The sequence below is a fragment of the Babylonia areolata genome, chromosome 21 (assembly GCF_041734735.1).
Source record: "Babylonia areolata isolate BAREFJ2019XMU chromosome 21, ASM4173473v1, whole genome shotgun sequence".
In the NCBI taxonomy this organism is placed as follows: domain Eukaryota; kingdom Metazoa; phylum Mollusca; class Gastropoda; order Neogastropoda; family Buccinidae; genus Babylonia; species Babylonia areolata.
In genome coordinates, this window is record NC_134896.1 from 15,946,144 (window position 1) to 15,970,393 (window position 24,250).

At 44.7% G+C, this 24,250-nt stretch overlaps 1 protein-coding gene across 1 annotated transcript in view; it reads left to right on the forward strand.

Annotated features, from left to right (window-relative positions):
- LOC143295811 (elastase-like) overlaps nt 1-2,736 on the forward strand; it is a 20,221-nt gene extending 17,485 nt beyond the window's left edge. Inside the window, exons 11-12 of the mRNA XM_076607444.1 lie at nt 1,567-1,725; nt 2,286-2,736. Of these exons, the coding sequence (XP_076463559.1) occupies nt 1,567-1,725; nt 2,286-2,573 (447 nt within the window). The 3' untranslated portion in view covers nt 2,574-2,736. The remainder of the gene's footprint in view (nt 1-1,566; nt 1,726-2,285) is intronic.
- Nucleotides 2,737-24,250: the final 21,514 nt, after the last annotated feature.

The following is a 24,250-nucleotide window of genomic DNA, read 5'->3' on the forward strand; positions in this document are numbered from 1 at the left end:
TTTTATGTTTTTATGTTTTTTTCTTTTTTCTCAAGGCCTGACTAAGCGCCTTGGGTTACGCTGCTGGTCAGGCATCTGCTTGGCAGATGTGGTGTAGCGTATATGGATTTGACCGAACGCAGTGACGCCTCCTTGAACTACTGATACTCATACTGATACTATGAGTGTTCCTAAGTATATGAACTTTACCATGGAGTCGGGAACGTTCCTAACGATAAGTAAACTTAACGCTGCTAAGGTTCGTTTAACTCTCTCCATACGAACGGCGAAAGAGACGATGTTAACAGCGTTTCACGCCAATTACCATCATCACAATATTGCAAGCAGAAGGCTCTTATACTGAAGAGGTGAATGTTGACAAAGAATACCACAATTCTGACGACGGAAGCTAAAGGTTGGGTCATTCAGACACCCACTGGACATCTGAAGGGTCTGTGTAGAGGAGAAGAGAGGACTAGCCGTACTGAGTGAGTTAAGCAGCCCATCCCACGTGGAAGGCGGGGTCAAGAATTGCGCCTTCCGTGACATGTGGGTGAGGGGGAGGTCAAATCAAATCAAATCAAATTATGTTGTTAACAGCCTAGCCGCCGGACTGCAAAGGGGCCATTGCAGGAGCTGATTACATGTCTGTTCTGTACTGAAACCATTTGAAGATGATCCTGATTACAACTGTTCTTTATTGAAACCAGATGGAGATAATCCTAAATAATGTCGAAAGGTAAACCAGGGCAGCATTCAGGGCTGATTACGACTGTTCTTTATTGAAACCAGATGAAGATAATCCTAAATAATGTCGAAAGGTAAACCAGGGTAGCATTCAGGGCTGATTACGACTGTTCTTTATTGAAACCAGATGGAGATAATCCTAAATAATGTCGAAAGGTAAACCAGGGTAGCATTCAGGGCTGATTACGACTGTTCTTTATTGAAACCAGATGGAGATAATCCTAAATAATGTTGAAAGGTAAATGAGACCAGCATTCAGTCTGATTTCGTGTCTGTTCTGTAGTGAAACCAGATGAAGATAACCCTGAATAATGTTGAAAGGTCGATCAATCAGAGCAGCATTGAAGAGATCAACTCACCGACATGTCGATCACTCAGTCCACGTTAAATTCAAACCATGTCTTGAATATTGAAAATAAGGTGGGAAAGACCAGTTTACCTTTCTGACTGATTCAGTCCATGTCGGGGGTGGGGGTTTGGGGGGAGAGGGGTGGGGGGCAGGGCTAGTAGAAGAGATAGTGTGGGGGCGTTGGGATATCACCAGGAGTGTTCTTGGGAGGAACAGTGAGAGGGGGGAGGGAGGGTGGGTTGCGTGTGTGTGTGTGTGTGTGTGTGTGTGTGTCTGTGTGTCTGTCTGTCTTTGTACATGTACGTTTATGTGACTGCACGCGCGCTTCGCGTGCGTGCATACAAAAGTGTGTCTGAATGTGAACCAGGAGGCAACACTGTTGACGCACTCTCTTGCCACCGCCTCTCCCCCTACTCTTTTCCCCAAACCCAACCCCAACCACTCACCCACCTCTGCATTCCCTCCACTGGCCTGTTTGGGTTTTTTTTCAGGCCTTCGAGTACGTGGGCGTGGAGGTGTGCAATGTGAGTGACCACGTGATGGGTCTCCATAATAACCAGACCATAACGGGTGTCAAGGTGTCGAACACCACCAGACCCATCTACACCTTCGGGGTGCCTGCCGAGTGGACCGATACAGTCTTTGTTGAGGTGGGTCCGGTTGCTTGGGCTTAGCTATACAAAAACATGCCTTTTTACGGGCGCGAGCACACATATTTACACGTGTGCACGCGCGCGCGAGGCTCGCTCGCTCGCGCGCGCGCGCACACTCATACACACACAAAAACCGTGTGACGCAAAACAAGCCTGCGCTTACACTCGCTCGCGTGCACACAGACACAGACACAGACACACACGCACACACACACACACACACACACACACACACACACACACACACACACACACACATAGCGCCCGCGTGTGCGCTGACCATCCACCATCAGTCCGCATCGCTCTGACACCTCACTTGAAACTGAAACTGAAGGTGAAACTGCGAGTGAAGGTGAAAATGCAAGTGAAAGTGAAACTGGAAAATGAGAGTTGAAACAGAAACTGAAAGTGAAACTGCGAGTGAAACTGCGAGAGGAAAATGAAACCGAAACTGTAAGTGAAACTGCTAGTGAAAGTAAAAGTGAAAGCGAAACTGCGAGTGAAAGTGAAACCGAAAGTGAAAGTGAAAGTGAAACCGACACTTCAACTTTCCCCAGGCCACCAGCGCTCAGGGCCCGGTCCTCATCACCATCACGGACAAGACGTGGATGGACGCCCACGACCCTGACGACGTGGACATCCTGGCACAGGACTACGAGTTCGCCAGCTTCAACCTGACGGACATCGGCCAGCTCTACGTCACCATCACCCTGTCGTCCGACTCCGATCAGCTGTGGACTGACGTCAGCGTGAAGGCTGGGTTCACGTGCCTGGGGGCAGGGGAGACCAGCCACGGGTACTTTGAATACATGAGGAAGGAGAACTGCGAGGGACGCAGTTACTAAAACTTAGCTCTCCCCGTTCCACGCAGGCAATACCCGTTCACTCAGTGCCCGACTGTGTGTGTGTGTGTGTGTGTGTGTGTGTGTGTGTGTGTGTGTGTGTGTGTGTGTGCATGTGTGTGTGTGTGTGTGTGCCTGTGTGTGTGTGTGTGTGTGTGTGTGTGTGGGTGTGTGTACATAAAATTCGCTGCTACAAACCAGTGGTGACAGCTCTGTCACGCCGCGGGTCAAAGGCAGAGCTCTTCTCTAACTAGGTATCAACTACAACCACAAATCTTTATTCAGAAAACCTGTCTTAAGGCTGCAATGTATATACATGAACAGGAAGAGCAGCAACAAGATAACTGCTTATTGGTTCATCATACTGATGATAATGATAATTAATAAGAAGAAGGAGAAGGAGAATAACAACATCAACAACAATGTTGATAATAATACTTTATATAGTGCTAGAATTCTAGCTTGAGCAAACTCTAAGCGCTTTAAAAATCCAGTACTTGAAATAAATAAACACATAAAATGGAAAAAAAAGGCACATAGAATAATAATTAAAAATATGTTTTTTTAAATTAACCCTTTTGTTGCTTCTGATGAATATGCTTGTCAGTTAGCGCGGTGATTTCACTGAAATAAAACAGACCTTGCACGTCAGGGTGTCAGTCACCTTTATTTTGCTGGCCAACTTCTTCCTCTCTGGATCGCGTTAGTTTGATTGAGCTAAACTCTGTGACATCACCTAAAAGTGCACAAAAATGGTTCAGCTAAACTCTGTGACATCACCTAAAAGTGCACAAAAATGGTTCAGCTAAACTCTGTGACATCACCTAAAAGTGCACAAAAATGGTTCAGTTAAACTCTGTGACATCACCTAAAAGTGCACAAAAATGGTTCAGCTAAACTCTGTGACATCACCTAAAAGTACACAAAAATGGAATCTGCATTTCAGATTTACGCCACACTGGTCGCGTTCCACCAAGGCTTAGCAGTCAACGAATTAGTTAAAAGATTGTTGGGGGTCATGGAGCAGTTACGATGTAAACCTACATGCGTTCAGCAGTTTGTGGTCACGGACCACCCATAATGGACACGTAATCGTTATATGATAGTAATGATGATAATAATGAGAAGAAGAAGAAGAGCAATATGAATGTATTGTTGCGCCATAACACAAGCAGAAACAAGCTGAAAGCGCTTTTCAGATGCAAACTTAAAGTGAATCGAATAAACACATAAGATGTTGTATATTGACACAGTGTTTTTTTTAGTTGTGTTTTTTTTTTAAGTCATAAAAGCATAACCATTCACATTATAAAAGCGCGGTTTACAAATCCCACGAAGTAGTATATTCCAGCACAAGTGCACACACACACACACACACACACACACACACACACACACACACACACACACACACACACTCATCTCATCTCATCTATCCCTTGACCCGTGGGTGGGTCGTTGGGGCACCATGGATGACTGCCTGGTCAGCTCGCACCACCTGCCTCGGTCCTCAGCGGCCCTTTGAGTTGTCGCAAATGGCAGTCCCGTCCACTCTTTGATGTTGTCCTCCCACCGCTTTCTCTGTCTGCCTCTCTTCCTCCTTCCTTGTACGGTACCCTGCAGGATGGTCTTGGCTAGGCCGTCTGATCGTGTGACGTGTCCATACCAGCGGAGCTTGCGTTCCTTCACTGTGGTTAGCAGGTCTTTGAATAGGCCAATGGCGTTTTGGACTCTTCTTTTCACTTCCTCATTTGTGATGTGGTCTTTGTATGTAATGTTCAGGATCTTGCGGAAGCATCTCATTTCCAGGGCCTGGATTCTTCTCTGGAGTTCTGCAGTGAGGGTCCAGGATTCGCAAGCGTATATAAATATTGAGAAGATGAGAGAGCGCATTAGTCTGATTTTGGACGAGAGGGAGATCTTTTTGTCCTTCCATATAGTCTTCAATCGACTCAGTACGGCAGTAGTCTGCGCGATTCTGGACAGGACCTCTGGTTTCGAACCCTCGTCTGACACAAGGGCACCCAAGTATTTGAAGGAGGAGACTTCTTCCAGTTTTTCACCGTTTACGTGCAAGTTGGCTGTTGTTGGTCATAACCTTGGTCTTCTCGGCACTGATCTCCATGCCGTAGGCTGATGATGTCTTGTCAAGTTTGTGCACACACACACACAACTTAGTAAACAACAACCACAAATAACATTTTTACATGTATAAAAGAAGCATAATCGTAATTTACATACAACCTGGACCAGTCACACTCATACTGCACAGCACTGGACATTTAACTGACCGCTCTTGAAGTAATTGCTTGAACCAACGACAATTGATGTGATGTTTCGCACAGTCTCTGGGGTTTGTTTTTTTTAGTCTTTGAATGGAAGAAGAAGAAGGCTTCCAGACAATGTAGCCTAGGTGTTTTAAATCGAATCAACTTGCATCTTACTTTTAAAGAAAAGCCTTAAGAAAGAGCTCGTTCATGCGATGCGATTTCATTTTGAGTGATTCAATGAAAGCACTATTTCTACAAACCGTTGCAGCCAAACATCTCTTCCTACGTACATCAATTCAATGCAACAGCAGTGTATATTGTGCTGCCGCGCTAGGTCCACTGTGGTGTTTCTCCATCCGATACGAACACGGATGGCATTCGGCAAACTCAGTTCGATAGTAAGCCTGAAGGTAACCAGTTGGAGAAGACCTCGCCTTTGACAGTGGGATGAATGCTGCTTTGTATTTTGTTCGGGCCTGTTGTAACGAGATTGCTGCGTTCAGCGAGTTGGAGTTTGAACTCCTCGCTGTTGATGGGTTGAGAGCTTACAGGTAGATAGTATGAGGTAGATAGTGTTTTGTAGATAGTATGTTGTATCTTTTCTTTGACATCAACCCGCCATCTTCACCGAGGGGGAAAGAGCCATATTGGGGATAACAGAAAATCAAATTAAGTAAATGGCAGATTGGGCTGTGAAACCATGTACATCTTACGAATACATTAACACAGATGATAACGCAAGCATTCAGACAAACACGCACAAACAAGCACCTTCAGTACCACAGAACTGTGACGCTGTTTGCTCTTTGTACTTTGCAATATTGAATGTAGTTAAGTAGACTGCGCAGAACCAAGGGAAAATGTCACATCCACTTAATTTCCGACTGATGCATTTAAACATTGGTGTTCCCAATTAAACTGAATTTAAAAACAAGCATATTCTGTTCTTACATCCACCGACAGCTCACAAACTCTTGCTTTAATTCTTGTTCCTTTGAGACTGACAGACACACGGGCATCATGTACAGATTTGAAACTTTTTATCATCCTAAAACAGTCTTCTTTTTTTTTTTTTCTTTTTAAAGGAAGATTTGGGAGGGAAACTGCAAGAATGTTAATTTTTTTTTAATGGAATATGCTGGTTCCGCATGGGTTTGTTGTTAATATTTCATTACTAATAAATATATATGTAAACAAAGAAGTGTGTGTTCTCTCTCTGTGTCTCTCTCTATCTCTTTCTCTCTCAATATATATATATATATATATATATATATGTGTGTGTGTGTGTGTGTGTGTGTGTGTGTTTATACTTTTGTTGTTGTTTTTTCGTGTGTGTGTGTGTTTATAACATGTTAGTGTAGGATAACAACTTCAGGTAACTTGAAAACTCTCTCGTCATTTTGAAAATAAATGCAAAGATTAAAAAAGGAACTGTAAAATCGAAACCCTTCAAAGACTGCAAGATGGGGCCATTGGAATTCTCTCTGTACAAGAGAGCTAGTTGTCTACCTGAAGTGACTGCAGTTTCATCCACCATGGACTCCTCGGATATCTGGGCACTGGCAGTTGAAAAATGACCAAGAGAGACCAATCACAGTTTAGCGGTGTTCTCAATCATGGTGGGGAAAAGCCACGATCTCTGATGACCTCCCAAAGCAGCCTGTGAAGGAGTAAAGTAAAGAACAGGAAGAAAACAAAACAACGAAACATATACAGTGGAGAAAAAAAGAACTAACTGTAAGAAATGCATTCCTTGAAAATGATTTACCATTGAACTTTATGCTTAGAGATCCGAAAAGAATGCAAGAGAAGTCACAGATGTATGCAAAGCACGAGTGGTTAAGTCAACTCAGCTGTTATAACCAAGGCATTGTCAGGCAAACAATATACATACAGACATGCGTAGAATTGTTGAAATTAAATTAAAACAGGCAGCCGCAAAGAATGGTCCTAGAGCACACAAAAAATACTAATGGCATTAAGCGAAAGGGAAACGTAAAGAGCATGTTGTTTGGTTGGTATGCCTTTGTTCCAGTGTGGGTTTTACTTTTCAGCCCATTCTTCAGTTAAAGGGTCTGTTACCCACATGAAACAAAGAATAATAATAATAATAATAATGGTATTTATACAGCGCTGAATCTTGTGCAGAGACAAATCAAAGCGCTTTCGCACCAGTCATTCACACGCATGCATAACTGTAGAAACTAAAGACAAGGAAGGGCAGGCAAGGGAGGCTATTTTGGGAAGAGGTGGGTTTTAAGGCCAGACTTGAAAGAGCTGAGTGTGGAGACTTGACGAAGCGAAAGAGGAAGTTCATTCCAATCACAAGGTCCAGAGACAGAGAAAGAACGGCGGCCAACAGTCGAGTGTTTGAATCTGGGTATGCGTAAACAGAGTGGATCCGAAGCCGATCGTAGTGAGCGAGATGGAGTGTAGAGGTGAAGGCAGCCGCAGAGATAGGAAGGGGCAGTTTTGTGAATGCATCTATAACATCGAGTGCTGATCTTGTACTTTAATCGGTGTGAGACAGGGAGCCAGTGGAGATGTTGCAAGAGGACGAGTCGGGCAGCAGAGTTTTGTATGCGCTGAAGGGACTGAATGGATGAAGCAGGCAAATCAGACAATAGAGAGTTACAGTAGTCAAGGCGAGAGAGAATAAGAGAAACGACAAGTCTAGATGCTGTGTCAGTGGACAGATATTTCCGGACGGCACTGATGCGCCGCAGTTGACAGTAGCAGGACTGACATGTCTGACTGATAATTTTTTGCATGGACAGTGTATTGTCAAGGACAACACCGAGGTTCCTGACTGACGTGGAAAGAGAGAAGGATGTACTGCCAAGTTTGATTGTGTCAATTGTGATGGAAGACAGTTTTTGTTTAGTTCCTACGATCATTGCTTCAGTTTTGTCCGCGTTCAGTTGTAACTTATTTCGAGTCATCCAGTTTCGAATGTCCAGGAAGCAGTTGGATGCTTCTTGCAAGAGCGACAACAATTTTTCAGGGGTATCACTCTTCTGGAGTTGAGTGTCATCAGCATAAGAAGCATAAGAATGATGACTGATATTATGGCTGTTGATAATTTCAGCGAGAGGAGCAGTGTACAGTGTGAAGAGCACTGGGCCTAAAACAGATCCCTGTGGGACTCCATGTTCGATTTTAACGGGTTCAGATTGGAAATGATCAACAATGACAGGCTGGAATCGATCAGTGAGATAAGATTTGAACCAGTTTAGAACAGTGCCGTTGATACCAAATGTAAAATGAAGATGGGAAAGAAGGATTGAATGGTCTATCGTGTCAAAGGCGGCTGACAAGTCGAGAACAGTGAGAAGGGAAATTTTTCCCGAGTCAGACGCTATCAGTAGATTGTTCAGAATGTGGAGGAGAGTGGTTTCGGTGCTGTGGTCAGCGTGATAGGCAGACTGAAATGGGTGGATGAGATTGTTGAAACAAAGGTGGTTGTTGAACTGCGTGAGGACAGCTTTTTCAAGGAGTTTGGACATAAATGGAAGATTAGAAACTGGTCGATAGTTTTTTTTTCAAAATGTTTGCGTCAAGGTTGGGTTTCTTCAGAAGAGGCCGGACGATTGCAGTTTTGAAAGTGGATGGAAACGTTCCAATGAGAAGTATTTAAATACACCCTGTCGTATCTCTTTATACTCGTTTAACAAGGATGACGGCACAAGAGTTCACCAATGAGTCAGTGTACAATTCCTCATTCCTCTCTCTCTCTCTCTCTCTCTCTCTCTCTCTCTCTCTCTATATATATATATATATATATATATATATATATATATTAGTTTTTTTTATGAACCTTTTTAATTTCATTTCAAATATCAAAAACAGAAATACTGACACACGACCACAAAAAAGGGATAAACATCATCATTTCCTTACACTGAGTATATCATTCAATATCCATACAAATACATACAAACCCACACACATGCACACATACGTGCATACGTACACATATAAACACATACACACACTGCCACAAGCACACAAATCCACAGACATGCACACAGACATATCGGCACCTGTATACACGCACCTTCACCCACCGATGTCTGCATGCAATGTATACATTAAATCTCATAGAACACAGCACCCATACCTCATCACATGTTCAAATAATCAATGCTGTCCTTTTGTTTTGTTTTGGTTATCCTTCTGTATTCCATTCATGCCCCTAGAAATTCTATGCAGCGATATGTATGTATTAAACGAGTGATAAGTGTATATAATCAGATTTTTTTCCTCCTTTTCTCAGTCCCCACTCGTCCCAGCCAATATTGCCAATATTCACTGGAAAGAAAAAAATATGAAAGAAAGAAAAATAATGCATATATAAGAAGAAAGTGCAGTGATTTTAACATCATCTTTAAACGTTGATCAAATGCTTGTATGGAAACCAGTTTATCGAAAATGTATTAAAAGATATATTCACAAGCGAAATATGTTTTTTTAGTTTCATATACACGTTTCAAACCTCATTGACCGATTTGGTTGTTCTATATTGTTCTATATCACTGGGTTCCTTCTTCGACTTCTAAATGTTCGACTGTAAAATCAACCAAAGGGTCACCTGGCTTCACGGCAACATTCAGCTGTAAAATCGCCAAAGGATCATTTACACCAATCGTTCAGTCCAGCCTAGATTGTATCAGAAGAACACGTGCACTCAAACTAAGAGGTGGTATGCTACTTGTATAGGAGGAACTACGATCTGTACCACTGGTCTGTTTCTCACTGAAAAACAAGAGAAGCAAGATCTTCAAGACTCACGTGTGGTACTCACTCAATCTGACATAGGAATTTTTTTTTCTTCTTTTTTTTTAAGAAAAGAACAAAAAAGATAATACAATAAAGCGAAAGCCGATCATCTGACGAAAAAAATACGTACATTCGTGTGACATTTACTTCTGACCTCTATATTTGCAAAGCCTCTGTTTTGGCCAAAACAGAGCAGTGTGCCGCATTTCATGAAAATTGAATGAATATCCCGAACAACCGAATTTCCATTATGCGTCTACATTTTCCAATACACCATATTGTGAACTTGACCTTTGACCTCTGACTTTGTCTCTTTACATGGCTTTCGCTCTCACCATTACTATATCAAATTTGTTGATGATTATGCACAACACCTTTTCTCTCTTACGCGTAAAAACAGTTCCTGTTGATATCAAATGCCACATAATGACCTTGACCTTTAATTGTTGATTTGGATTTCTCTATGAATCATGTTGTGTCCGTGACAAGTTACAATACCAACTTTTATTAAAACTGGATGTAAAATGCAGCCTCTCTCTAGCGTTTTCTATGTCGCCAAAAGACTTTTAACAAAAGAACTGAACTTATCAGAAGTCAAAGAGTAAAGAAACGGCGCAAAAACGCATATGCATTTGGCTTGCGCTGCTTTCTTAACACTTGACCGTTTGACAAAAATCCATTGAACTAACAGACTATTCCATTACTATAGATCAAACACGATAATGCACTTCAGGATGCACTCCCTGGGGGTGAGAGTGGGGGCGGGAGGAGGGGGGGGGGGGGAGGGGGAGGGTGGCTATGGGTACGTCCCTACACGCACCCCCCGGGGAGTGAATCTAGACCGACCTCCCCCCCCTCCCCCAAACCTCCCCACACCCCTCTCACCTTCGAACCCCCCAAACCCCACCCATGGTCCAAAATTACTCCCCCCCCCCCCCCCCCTCCAAATACCCCCCCCCCTCCCCACCACTCAAAGTTCTCAAATTGTCCCAAACGACAATACATACCACTTCAAACACATTGCAACCAAATTTGAGGGGGAGGGAGGGGGTGATTCTGGACGTCTTGTCCGATGTGCCCACGGTCCGATGTCAAAGTGCCCTGGGCCTACCGGGCCACCAGTAAGCATCAGTATCAGTCCGCCCAAGTGGGCACATCGGGCTCACTCACTCACACACACACACACACACACACACACACACACACACACACACAGAGTAAATTTTGCTGTGTGTTTTGGTTGTCATAGTGAGGCCACACATGAAACAGATGGGTATCAAAAAATTACAACACACAACCCCCTCCCCAACTCTTCCCGTCTGTCTGTCTGTCTGTCTGTCACACACACACACACACACACACACACACACACACACACACACACACACACACACACACACACACACACACACATTTTCATTGCAAGAATGTTATAGTATAGTAGAACAAATCCAGCGATCATACTTTCAGTCAGAAGAAAGGAAAATGGGTTGTTCCAACTTATACGAAGAAATAAGTAATATTTATAGAATTGTTGGTAAACATGAACAACACATTTGGGCTACAGTAAAAGGCAGATTGCATTATTGACCTGCTGATGGAAACTGAACTGTTTCAAGACAAAATACATAAATAATGTTTCCTGTATGTGTGGTAATCCTATAACAAGTGATCATGTATTTACTTGCGACATGTCAAAATGTCATATACCTGTACTAGCATCTTTTCCCATGCAAGAAATATTGGACTCATCACTTTTATTGTTCAGTTTCTTTAAATCGTTGTTAAACAGTCCAATTGGGTTGCTGTTATAACTTCTTTTTCTTCTTCTTCTTCTTCTTTTTTCACTTTTTTTTCCCCCAAGATTCATGTATATATCTTGGACTTGTCACTGTTAATGTTGGACTGTTTCAAATCTTTGTTGGATGGTCCAGTTGGGTTGTCAAAACGATCTATCTTTTTTTCTTTATATATATATATATATAGTTTGGATGTTATTATTTTAGCCAGATTGTTGTAAATGTTGTGATTTTCCCCCCTTACACTTTCCCTCCTCCCTGCCTCCCTGAATACAGTAAAGGACAGGGGGAAATGTGTGAAAAGAAAATCTGGAAAACAAAAATCACTTTGGTGACCAACCAACAGACAGAGCAGGGAGAGAGAGAGAGTAAGAGAGACAGACTCATCTCGACGCAAATATTTAGACGTTCTTGTAGGCGCGACGGACTTTTGCGTAAATATGTGACGTCAATACTTTCCATAGTGATTTTTTGAAGAAGAAAAGAATGAAAATGGAACAGAATCTAAAGCCAAACACAACCTCAGTGCATATCTTTTTTGGCTACTTCTTTGCAGTGTTTTTTGTTATTACTTACACAATATCAGGAATCAAGGCAATCATGTAAGTATTCCGCAGTGTGTACCAAACTGCCTGCATGATATTTGCTTCAACAGGATTAGAACATAGATATACATTATGCGCTACACTTTGTTTTATTGAAATTTTTCAGGTGTCCAAAACCTCTGCAACGAGAAGAAACAGTTGAAATCACGTTTTTTTTTCCCTCTGTTCAAGCTAACGTAGTCTGTGTTCGATTTGTCGTTTAGAAATGGTTCAAAGGCACCTATTTGTTTACCAGAATGGGGAGGGGGAGGACGCTCGTCCATTTTCTGCGATAGTCTAAATCTGGAATTCCATTTACACGAATCGCGTAGTTTACTGACTGTACTGAATCCATCAGCATGAAACGGCACCTGCACGGAAATTAGTTTTGGTCAATGGGGCGATCCTTGACGTTTCGCCTGTGTTTCATCCAGGAAATGGAGAGGCCTTGGCGCAAGGTTTTTGATTAGGGGATCTACGAGCATGTAACATTGATTCTGAATGTACACAAAGTGCTTATCAATTCATTCATTCATTTATTCATCCATTTATTCGTCTGTTGTTTTGTTGTTTTACGAATGGTCGTTTTTGTTGTGTTTTTGTTTTGTTTTGTTTGTTTGTTTGTTTTTTTGTTGCTGTTGTTTGTTTTTTTGGGGGTTTTTTTTTGTTTGTTTTGTTTGGTTGGTTGGTTGGGTTTTTGGGTTTGTTTTTTTTTCACAATCAGTAACAGACCCATCTGACCTTTTTCATGTTCCGTTTTACGAATACGAAGATTTTTTTTTCTTCAGATTCACATCATGCCAACTAGTTAAGCAGTAAAGATAGAAAAATGATTAGCTGATTCCGGTAGTACAAAAGCTAATCCTGCTTTTCCATCATCAAGAACAGAACCATTTGTATAAGTTTTTTTTTTTTTTTTTTTTTTTTTTTTTTTTTTTAATAGATAATTCCTGTATTTACTTTCTACGTGAGAAAAAATCGGAGTTCTTTAACAGTTTTTCTGCAAAATGTGTGTGTGTGTGTGTGTGTGTGTGTGTGTGTGTGGTGTGTGTGTGTGTGTGTGTGTGTGTGTGTGTGTGTAATTGCATGCCATTGTGTGTGTGTGTGTGTGTGTGTGTGTGTGTGTGTGTGTGTGTGTGTTTCCGATGTTTCATGAACAAAAGAATGAGCAACAACAACCGCAGCTGATTTGCAATAAGCTATGATCGGTTCGGTGCCATACCAAAAGCTCAGCAGGTTTCGTATGACGTTTAGGACTGGTATGACAACTTTGTGGCGCTTTTCATTATTCTGTTCAAATATAGCACTTATAGATATAAATAAATAAATAAACAAATCGGTAGGTAGGTAGGCAGATAGACAGAAAGGTAGGTAGGCAGAATCATGCATACATAAACACTTTTGTATGAACGAAGTGTCAAATGTGTGGATCTCGCTGTCTTCAGTTTTACGTGCTTTCACTGTTCGTGATAATGGACACACACAAAAAGGTAGAGGGGTGATGGATCAAAAGAGAAAGGTGGTAAAGGAAAAGTTTCTCTCTCTCTCTCTCTCTCTCTCTCTCTCTCTCTCTCTCTCTCTGTGCTAACCGTATACCTGGAATGTCATGATTGTTTTCATCATATGTGGGAAACATGTGTCCGTAACAGTCGTTCAGGTTTGGATCGATTTTGTACTGGGGAGTATCTGTCTATATGCATATGTGTACATATAACTCTCTCTCTCTCTCTCTCTCTCTCTCTCTCTCTCAACCAACTGTATACCTGGAATGTCATGATTGTTTTCATCATAATATGTGGGAAACGTGTCCGGAACATTCGTTCAAGTTTGGATCGATTTTGTGTTGGGGAGTATCTGTCTATATGTATATGTATACATATAACTCTCTCTCTCTCTCCCTCTCTCTCTCTCAATGTGTGTGTATAAAGTGAAATAAAAATGTATCAAGGAAAAATAATCAATACACTTGTTTCAGTCCGAGGTCAGAGGTTTGTTTGTTTGTTTTTGTGTGTTTGTGTTTTTTGTGTGTTTTTTTGTTTTTGTTGGGGGGGGGGGGGGGGGGGGGGGGGGGGGGGGGGGGGGGGCGAGGGGGTTGTTATTGTTTGTTTGCTTTTTGTTGTTCTTTTTTTTTTTTACAATCCCTTTTTGTGAAATCCGGTGATCAATGAAATCCGGAGTGATCCGGTGTAATGTGCCGAAATCACTCCCCGTTCCGAAACCACTCCCCAGGGGGAAGGGGTGGAGTGGGATATGATAATATGATTTTCGGCACGTGCCTAAACTCAACAGTCTGGAATCACTCCACCTTTGTTCCACAATCACCTCCCCCCACCTCTTGTTTATGTGTGGTGGGGAGTGAATCTTGCCTTATGTCCGTTTAACCCCCCACTCCCCCCACCCCCCACCCCTTCCCCCTCAATACTCATTCCAGAGAGGAGGAGGGGAGTTATGCTGGACTAATGCCCATATACCCACCCCCACCCCCAGTTATGTAGCTAACAGTAGAAGGGGAGGTGAATCTGCCCAAATGCAACCATGTATTATCCCCTCCCCAATTACTTGGACATTTGTAGAAGAGGGGTAATTCTGGCCTCATGCCCATATACCCCATCCCCCACCCCACCCCACCCCCACCAAGTTCTTCTGATACTAAGATCAGAACAAAGGAAGGAAGCAGCTCAGGCCTTATACCTATATACACTCTACTCTCACATAAAGGAGGGGTGTGGGTGTGTGATTCTGGCCTTATGCCCGTTTACCCACACACCCACCCCCACCCAATTTTTTTCAAGAAAACGAGGATCAGAGAAGAGGAGTGAAGAAACTCTGGCCTTAATATGCCCATATACAAAAGACATCCCCTCTCTATATCAAGCTCACATAAGGGGAAAGGGGAGTGATTCTGGATTTATGTCACCACCCCCCACCCCACCCCCCCCACACACCGCCTGACCCACCCACCCCTTCCTCTCGAGTTCGTCTAATACCATATTTTAGGAAAATTCTCTTCTTTTGACCATATACACTCTCCTCCCAATGTTAAGTGCACATAAAGAGGGATGGGGGAATTTATCTTGGCCTTATGCCCGTTTAGACACCCCCCCCTCCACCCCACCCACCCCATTCTTCTACTATCATAATCAGAGAAGAGGGGTGAAGTGATTCCGGCCTTATGCCTATGTAAACTCTCCTTCCAATATTAAGTTCACATAACGTGGTGTGTGTGTGGGTGGGTGGGTGGGGGGGGGGGGGGGTCGTGGGGGAGGGGGGATTCTGGCCCTATGCCCTTTTAGACTCCCACGCCAACCATTCTTGTGATACTATGAGAAGAGAAGGAAGAAATTTCTGGCCTAATACCTATGTACACTCTCCTCTAAATGTTAAGTTCACATAACAGGGGAGGGCAGTGATTCTGGACTTATGGAGTGATGGCCCAGAGGTAACGCGTCCGCCTTGGAAGCGAAAGAATCTGAGCGCGCTGGTTCTAATCACGGCTCAGCCGCCGATATTTTCTTCCCCTCCACTAGACCTTGAGTGGTGGTCTGGACGCTAGTCATTCGAATGAGACGATAAACCGAGGTCCCGTGCGCAGCATGCACTTAGCGCACGTAAAAGAACCCACGGCAACAAAAGGGTTGTTCCTGGCAAAATTCTGTAGGGAAATCCACTTTCGATAGGAAAATAATTTTTTTTTTTTTTTTTAAAGGAAAAGCAAATAAAACTGCACGCAGGGGAAAAAAGGGGGTGGCGCTGTAGTGTAGCGACGCACTCTCCCTGGGGAGAGCAGCCCGAATTTCACACTGGGAAATCTGTTGTGATAAAAAGAAATACAAATACAAATCTGGGTGAAGTGAGGAGGGGGTCTGATTCTGATTCTGGCCCTTTGCCCGTTCAGACCCCCATCCACCCCAGTTTCTTCTATTGCTAGGATCGGAGAAGAGGAGTAAAGAAATTCAGGCCTTATATCTATATTTACTCTCCTCCAAATGTTAAGTTCACGTAAGGGGCGCAGAGGATTTAGACCCCGCCCCATCCTAAGGGTAGTAATTCTGGCCCTATGCCCGTTTTTAACCCCCCACCCACCCACCCCCCTCCAATTCTTCCATTACTAACATTAAAGAAGAGGAGGGAAGGAATTCTGGCCTAATACCCATTGAGATTATGACCATAATCACATACTCTCCTCCCAATGTTACGTTCACATAATGGATGGGGTTCTTTCCTTGTGCCCGTTCAGACTCCCGCCTCCATTGTTCTACCCCTATGATCAGAAAAGAGGAGGAAAGAAATTCTGGCCTTGTACCCATATACACTCTCCTCCCAATATTAAGCTCTTATAAGGAGGTTGGGGGTGATTTTGTCCTAATCCCGCTTCCCCCGTCCCGCCTCTCACACACACCCTTCCAATATTATGTTTTTTCTTTCTCCAGTCACTGACACTCACCCTCTCCATTTTACATTTTGTACTCTATCTTTTCCACATTATGTTCTCTCTCTCTCTCTCTCTCGTTCTCTCTCTCGTTCTCTCTCTCTCTCTCTCGTTCTCTCTCTCTCTCTCTCTCGCTCTCTCTCCTCCTTTCTTAGTCCCCTCCCCCTTGCCCCACCCCCTCCCCTCCACCTCAACTGCCCCCCTTTTCATTCGAATTTACAGAAATGTCAATTTCTAATTAATAATAACAATCATCATTATGATAGAAATGACAATAATCCAAATAATAATAATAATAAGAATATCATTTCTTTTCAGTCTAATATCATCATCTTAGATGAACAGACTATAAATAAATAAACAAACGAAGTACTCCCCGGCGAGTAAGTTCAGGCACGTGCCTGAACTCTCTCCTCCTGTCGGACAGGGAGGTGGACATAGGCACATGCCTAGGGTCTTTTTGAACAATACCCCAAATGACTCCACGGGAAGTGGTTTTGGAACAAAGGGGGTTAGGGGGCTCGAAGAGGGGTAGGGGGTGAGTGATTCTGGATCAGGTCCAGAATCATATCCTCCTCAAATTCGGTTGCAATGTGTTTGGAATGGTATGTATTGTCGTTTGGGACACTTTCAGAGCTTTGTAGAGAGGGAATGATTTTGGACCATAGGGAGGATGGGGAAGGGGAGGGGGGGTCGTCTGGATTTACTCCTCGGGGGTGCGTTTAGGCACCTGCCCATTACACCGGGACAAGCATGATAAGCATCTCTCACATTCATTCTGCTTCTTAACGAAGGCACTCGATATACAGTCATTTGTTTACATAGACATCGTCCACTTGGCTTAACCATCTTTTCTGAGATGGACATCGTTTACGAGGCTCATCATGTTTTTTTTCAATGAACCTTTATTGGAGCTGTATTATTTTCCTCTGTGATTGCGCGCGCAGTGTGTGTGTGTGTGTGTGTGTGTGTGTGTGTGTGAGAGAGAGAGAGAGAGAGAGAGAGAGAGAGAGAGAGAGAGAACACTGAATGGTTTAATGTGTATGAGAGAGAGACAGAGAGAGAGACAGACAGACAGAGAGAGAGAGAGAGAGAGAGAGGGAGAGAGAGAGCAACATCCCACTATCTGACACCTGTTCTCCTATCTTCGTTCTGCAGAGACAGGCGGAGGATCAAAGCACGCAACGCCGCCAGAAGATACTTAATGAACATCAAAACAGAAATGAACATCACAACAGAACTGAACACCAACACAGAACTGAACACCCAAACAGAATTGAGCACCAACGCAGAAATAAACACCAAAACAGAACCGAACACCAAAACAGAACTGAACACCAACACAGAACTGAACACCAAAACAGAACTGAACACCAACACAGAACTGAACACCCAAACAGAATTGAGCACCAACGCAGAAATAAACACCAAAACAGAACTGAACACCAAAACAGAACTCAACACCAACACAGAACTCAACACCAACACAGAACTGAACGCCCAAACAGAATTGAACACCAACGCAGAAATAAACTTCGACACAGAACTGAACACCCAAACAGAATTGAACACCAACGCAGAAATAAACACCAAAACAGAACTCAACACCAGCACAAAACTGAACACCAACACAGTGGGATCCTTCGACAGCAGCCGATCCAAAACCCAACAGAAGATGTTGAAGAACATCATGATAATCCACGACAGAGAGCGCGAGCGTCGTCTGAAGGGAGAAACGAGTTTCTGCGTCGACCAATCTACCTGCGTGGATGTCCTAAAATTGAAACGTGGGCCATCATTACCATTAATCACACCATCTCCACCTCCATCAATTTTATCGCACTCGTCGTCGTCGTCGTCGTCGTAAACATTCTCCTTGCTTTTGCCGTTGCTTTGCTGCTGCTGCTGCTGCTGCTGCTGCTGCTGCTGCAATCGCCTGTCTTGTATGACAATGGATTCCCTTTGTTAGTGGAGATTTGACATTGTTTGCTGGCCAAATAGCAACCACTGTTGGTCATACAGGAGTCTGTTGGCCAAGTGGTATCTCTGCTAGCCAAATGGCAGTCTTTTCTGGCCAAATAGTTTTCTCTGCTGGCGAAGCAGCAGTCCGCTATGCTGGCCTAATAGCAGTCTCTTTTGGCAAGATAGTTTTCGCTGCCAGCCAAACAGCAGTCTCTGTTGGCCCTATAGCAGTCTCCATTGGCCAATGACAAGTTTCTGATTGCTAGATAGCAGTCTGCTGGCCAAATAGCAGTCTGTTGACCATACAGCAGTGTCTGTTGGCCAAAACAGCAGTCTCTGCTGGCCAAATAGCAGTCCCTGATGGCCAGATAGTAGTTTCTTTTGCCTTTATAGCAGTCTCTGTTGGCCATATAGCAGTCTCTGTTGGCCCTGTAGCAGTCTATGATGGCCATATAGCAGTCTCTGTTAGCCAGATAATAGCAGTTTCTGTTGACGAAGCAGCATCTCTCTTAGCCATGTGGTTGTTTCTTTTGTAGACCTTGCCCTGGAAAGTTGATGGAACAAGCATAGCAACCTAACCGTACCCCCCGTTTCTTTTCTTTTTTTGCTTTTTTTTCTTTGTAAAATATGGCCATCTTAACCCAGGGGTATATGTAGCCTGGCCTGGCCTGGAATGACTCTGGGGGAAATGAAATCGAATTAAGCCGTTCCTGGATGAATCACCAAATTCCAGTGTACATCCCTCCTCATTGTTTGAAGAGAAAACAGTAAAGCGCAGTTTGAAGATCTTTTGTTGTTGTTGTTGTTGCAAGATTGGTATACAAGTTATATAACGATGTACATGTATTTCAATTACAGGATGTTTAAACCAAATTTTGGTCACGATGCTTATCTCACAGTGTTACCGCATAAATGTGTAATTGGGTTAAGAGAGTTTTGCGCAATGCACTGATTGTTGATAAGAAACAGCGACAGAGATGAAATGATGATGAAGTCTCCCGTCGGGCCGACGGATGAGTAGGCAGGCAGGCTTATCTGTCGGTGTGTGTCCTCATATGGGAGAAGAGGCCGATTCTGGATGCGTAGCACTTCCCACAGGTGTTGCAAGGGAAAACGTCTCCGGAAGTTGAGCCCTGCTTCCTTCGCTCACGCTTCTCTTTAATGGCCAGCGTTCTCTTGTTTTCAAACGTCTTTATGCCACTAGAGCACAGCATCCTCCAGCGAGAGCGGTCAAGGGCATCAGTTTCCCAGGAAGCGATGTCTATGTCACAGGCTTTGAGGTTTGTCTTCAAGGTGTCCTTGAAGCGCTTGCAGGGTCTTCCAAGTTCGCGGTGGCCTTCCTTCAGCTGGCCATATAAAAGTATCTTCGGGATCCTGCTTTCTGTCATGCGGACAACGTGTCCTGTCCAGCGTAGCTGGCACTGAATCAGCAGGCTTTCGATGCTGGGCAGGCCGTTCCTCTCTAGGACCTGGAGGTTGGAGACCCTGTCTTGCCACTTTATGCCAAGGATCTTTCGTAGGCATCTCTGGTGAAACTGCTCAAGTTGTTGAATGTGACGGCGATACGTCGTCCATGTTTCACAGCAGTACAACAAGGTGGTCAGCACAACAGCTCTGTAGGTTTTGATTTTGGTGCTGAGCCTGATGCCTTTGTTGTTCCACAGCCTGTTGTTGAGTCTGCCAAAGGCGGAGCTGGCCTTGGCGATGTGCAGCGTCACTTCTGCAACAAGGGCTCCGTTGCTGCATAGGGTACTGACCAGGTAGCAAAACTTGTCGACTGACTTGATCTCTGTGTCATCGATCTTGATTGCAGGTGGGGGGAGGCACTGGCGTTCTGTGAGCTAAATGGTTGGTATATGGACTCGGTCTTGCTGAGGCTGATGGTGAATCCAAAGCGCCTGCAGGAGGTTGAGAACCTGTCCATAATGAACTGCATGTTCTCATTGGTGTGTGCAGCAAGCGCGCAGTCATCGGTGAAGAAGAACTCTCTCAACAGTGCCTCAAACACCCTGGACCTGGCGTGAATCACCACAAGTTGAAAAGTTTGCCATCTGTGCGAAACTGAATGTAGATGCCCCGGTCACAGTCTTGGAAGGCGTCAATCAGCATGGCAGAGAAGAGAATGGAGAACAGTGTGGATGCCAGGACGCAGCCCTGCTTCACTCCATTTACCACAGGGAACGGATCCGACATGTCAGAATTTTCCTGTACTCTCGCCTGCATGCCATCGTGTAATGACACAATCAGCTGGATTAGGCTCTCTGGGCAGCTGAACTTTAGGAAGATCTTGCACAGACCACGGCGGTTCACCGTGTCAAAGGCCTTAGTCAGGTCTACAAAGACCATGTGGAGCTCCTTGTTCTACTCACGGCACTTCTCTTGCATCTGGCGTACGACAAACACCATGTCACATGTTCCCCTGAGCGGAAGCCACACTGTGCTTCAGGGATGACTGTGTTGTAGACATGGTCAACCGGTCTGTTCAGTATGATGCGGGCGATGCAGAGGAGAGAGATTCCACGGTGGTTATCGCAGGATGTTTTGTCTCCCTTCCGATTGTAAATGTGGACAATTGAAGCATCCTTGAAATCCTGGGGTACCTCGGCCTCCCCTCTCTCCCAGATCGACTGGAACAGGGCGGTCAGCTTGTCTGTCAGCGCCTCGCCTCCATACTTGTAGATGTCAGCCTGGATTCCATCCGCTCCTAGTGCTTTTCCTGACGTTGTCAGCTTCAGGGCCTTCCGGGTCTCGGCCTTGGTGGAAGGGGCAGCTAGCGAGTCATTGACTGGTAGCTGTGGGAGGGCTGCAATTACCTCGTCAGATACGGACGAGTCCATGTTGAGGAGGATGTTGAAGTGCTCTGCCCAGCGGGCAAGGATGTTTTTCTTGTCTCTCAGGAGGGTGGTCTGGTCCAAGGCTCGGACAGGGGTTGATCCTGTGACTCTCGGCCCATACACAGCTCAGAGACCATCATGATAGGTCTTCATGTCATGAGTATCAGCAGCGAACTGAAGCTCTTTGGACTTTCTCTCCTACCAGGTGTTCTTCATCTCACGCAGCCTCTTCTGTACGAGTTGCCTGGTTTTCAAGAACTGGTCCTTCTACCTATGGCAGTCTTTATCGGAAATGTGATCCTGATGCCGTATATGCAGTGTGTTCAGGAGCTTGGAGATTCCAGAGTCGTTCTCGTCAATCCGGTCTTTGTGGTTCCTCTGTACAAAGCTGAGTGTGTCAGCTGCTGCTGTGTACACAGTATCTCTGAAGGTGCTCCAAACCTCTTCTACATCAGTCGATGCAGGAATTTCTTGGAGAGCTGCTTGGATTTGCTGCTGCAGCACGTCTTTGGTGATAGGGAGGCGGTGAATGTTCAGCTTCCTAGGGGGTTTCTGCCTGGCTGGTTGGAGCTTGTGTGCAAGTCTGATGTTCATCTTGCTGCGCACCAGGTGATGGTCCGACCAACAGACTGCTCCTCTCATGCAGCGTGTAATGGAAACATCACCTCTGCCCCTCTGCTGGACAATCACATAGTCCAGCATGTGCCATTGCTTGGAGCGGGGTGCATCCATGTGTTCTTGTACTTGTCCGCTTGTTGGAAGAGGGTTTTGGTGATGGTCAGTCCATGCTGCGCGCAGAGCGAGAGCAAAAGCAGTCCGTTGGAGTTGCACTTGCCAGTGTCATGCTGTCCGAGGACTTTTGGCCACGAGGGGAAGTCCACGCCGACGCGAGCATTGAAATCCCCAAGGATGATCAGCCTGTCCTTTCTGTCTACCGCTGAAATGGTGCGGCTGAGCTCCTCGTAGAAAGCTTCTTTGATGTCATCAGGATTGGTCATGGTCGGGGCATAGCAGCTGATGACTGTGGAGAAGCGATCCTCGGACAGCTTCAGACGCAGAGTCATCAGCCTGTCGTTTATCCCACGTGGAAGGCTGTCAAGCTGTCATGCAAGTTTGGTTCGTATGGCAAAGCCCACGCCTGAGGTTCTTAGGGTGCCATCTGGCTTCCCAATGCAGTAGAAGGTGTAGCCCCCCTCCAGCTGGGTTTCACCGGCAAATCTGGTTTCGCTCAGGGCTGCTATGTCCACCTGGTAGCGATCAAACACTCTAGCAATGAGCGCTGTGCGCCTTTCTGGTCTGTCGTCTCTGTCTAAAAGGGTGCGAACATTCTAGGTACCCAGAGTCAGGGCATGACTCCTGGTTCTTTTCTTCTGTTGATTTCGACCGCTAGTGTTGGATGTCCAAGTAGGTGTGGTTTCCTACTAGGTACTAGGCGAGGCAGGCTTTGTTTAGGGATCCTTTTATCTCCCCTTCCCCATGTGGGGAGAGCAGTGCTGTCCCTAAAAAGGGCTGCTCTGACGCTGTGGGACGATACGGGCGCCGCATCTGCCCCAGTCTACGGCGGACGACCATCACCCCACAGCGTGACTAGGAACTGCCAGCAGCATCCTCTGCCTGTCCCCGTTACCACTTCTCCATCGCCACAGGACTTGGGAAAGCTGGGTATTGAAGGGCTAGCTCGTCATTCCGACAATTTGCTTGGTTGCCTGACCAGCACAGGTGACTTTTTTTAGTGAAGAGGAGTTGTGCAGTCCCTTCCCCACTCTCTCGCCTACCGACGCTCACAGTCCCACAGGTGCAGATACTGCCACGTGTAGGACGGCCTCGGCAGGTGCAGGTTTATTCTTCGGAGTTCCGTCTCCTAGGAGGACTTCCAGTTTGGGATAAGAGGTCCCCCTGCCCTTTGGTCATCCTCTTCCGCCTTCACAGCTGTTGGGAAAGGTTTCCTCCTCCGCCTGCTCCGTCGTTGGGTCACATGCGGCAGGTAGTACTGGGTTACATGGTACCAGTAGCAAGGGCTATGCCCCTGACCTGACGTCACTCTTATATATATATATATATATATATATATATATATATGGCATTACTTGCCATAGCTGCCATAGCCTTCTCCTAAACTAGCCCACAAGACAGTGGGGCCACTCACCCACGACTTGAGCATGGCTACTGGATGCTTGAAAGTCCAAAAACCTTGACCTCAGAGTAATGTGTAATTTGTTTCGCGACTGGTCGAACTTCTCTGGTCTTCAACTCTCAGCTCACTGCATGAGGAAATGACGTCAGAAAGTAGACCTCTTTTATCACATGGTTCCACAGTGGCGCAGACCAGTCAAGGAACTCAGGACCCTGAAGCACACACACGGGGTAAAATTCAGAGACTGCCCCCAAAACAAAGAAGAGTGGTGGTTCGTTACTAATCTGCAGAGGGCACAGTGGGCAGTAAGTTCTGCAGTGGGTACCCCAACCCCAACCATCTCTCCCCATCTACATCCATTCAGTTATATATATATATATATATATATATATATATATATATATATATATATATATATATATATATATATATAATGATAATCTATTACGGTTTTTTGTTTGTTTGTTTTGTTGTTGTTGTTTTTTTGTTTGTTTGAGTTTTTACATAATACATATGACGCCCCCTTCCCCCACCCCCTTCTCACTTGCACAGCCCACAAAAGACTTCAGCTGATTTTGACTGGATACAGAGACACTTAAAAATGTCACTTGCTGCTCCGGACGGAAAATGTATACAATTTTTTTTTAATTAAAAGTGAAAGAAAATTGGACTCGTATTCAAATATTGCACGTGTCACTTATGTTTAACTCACCTTTACATAATAGTTTGTGATTATGTGTGCAGGAATGTACTTGCATTTGTGTATTTCCTATGTACTAACACGGATGTGTGTGCATGTGTGTGTTTATGAAATAGAGTGATGACATCGATTTTTGTCAGCTCTTCGGTATCTTTCTTACTAGCAGATGGCTTCTTATAAATGCAGCTG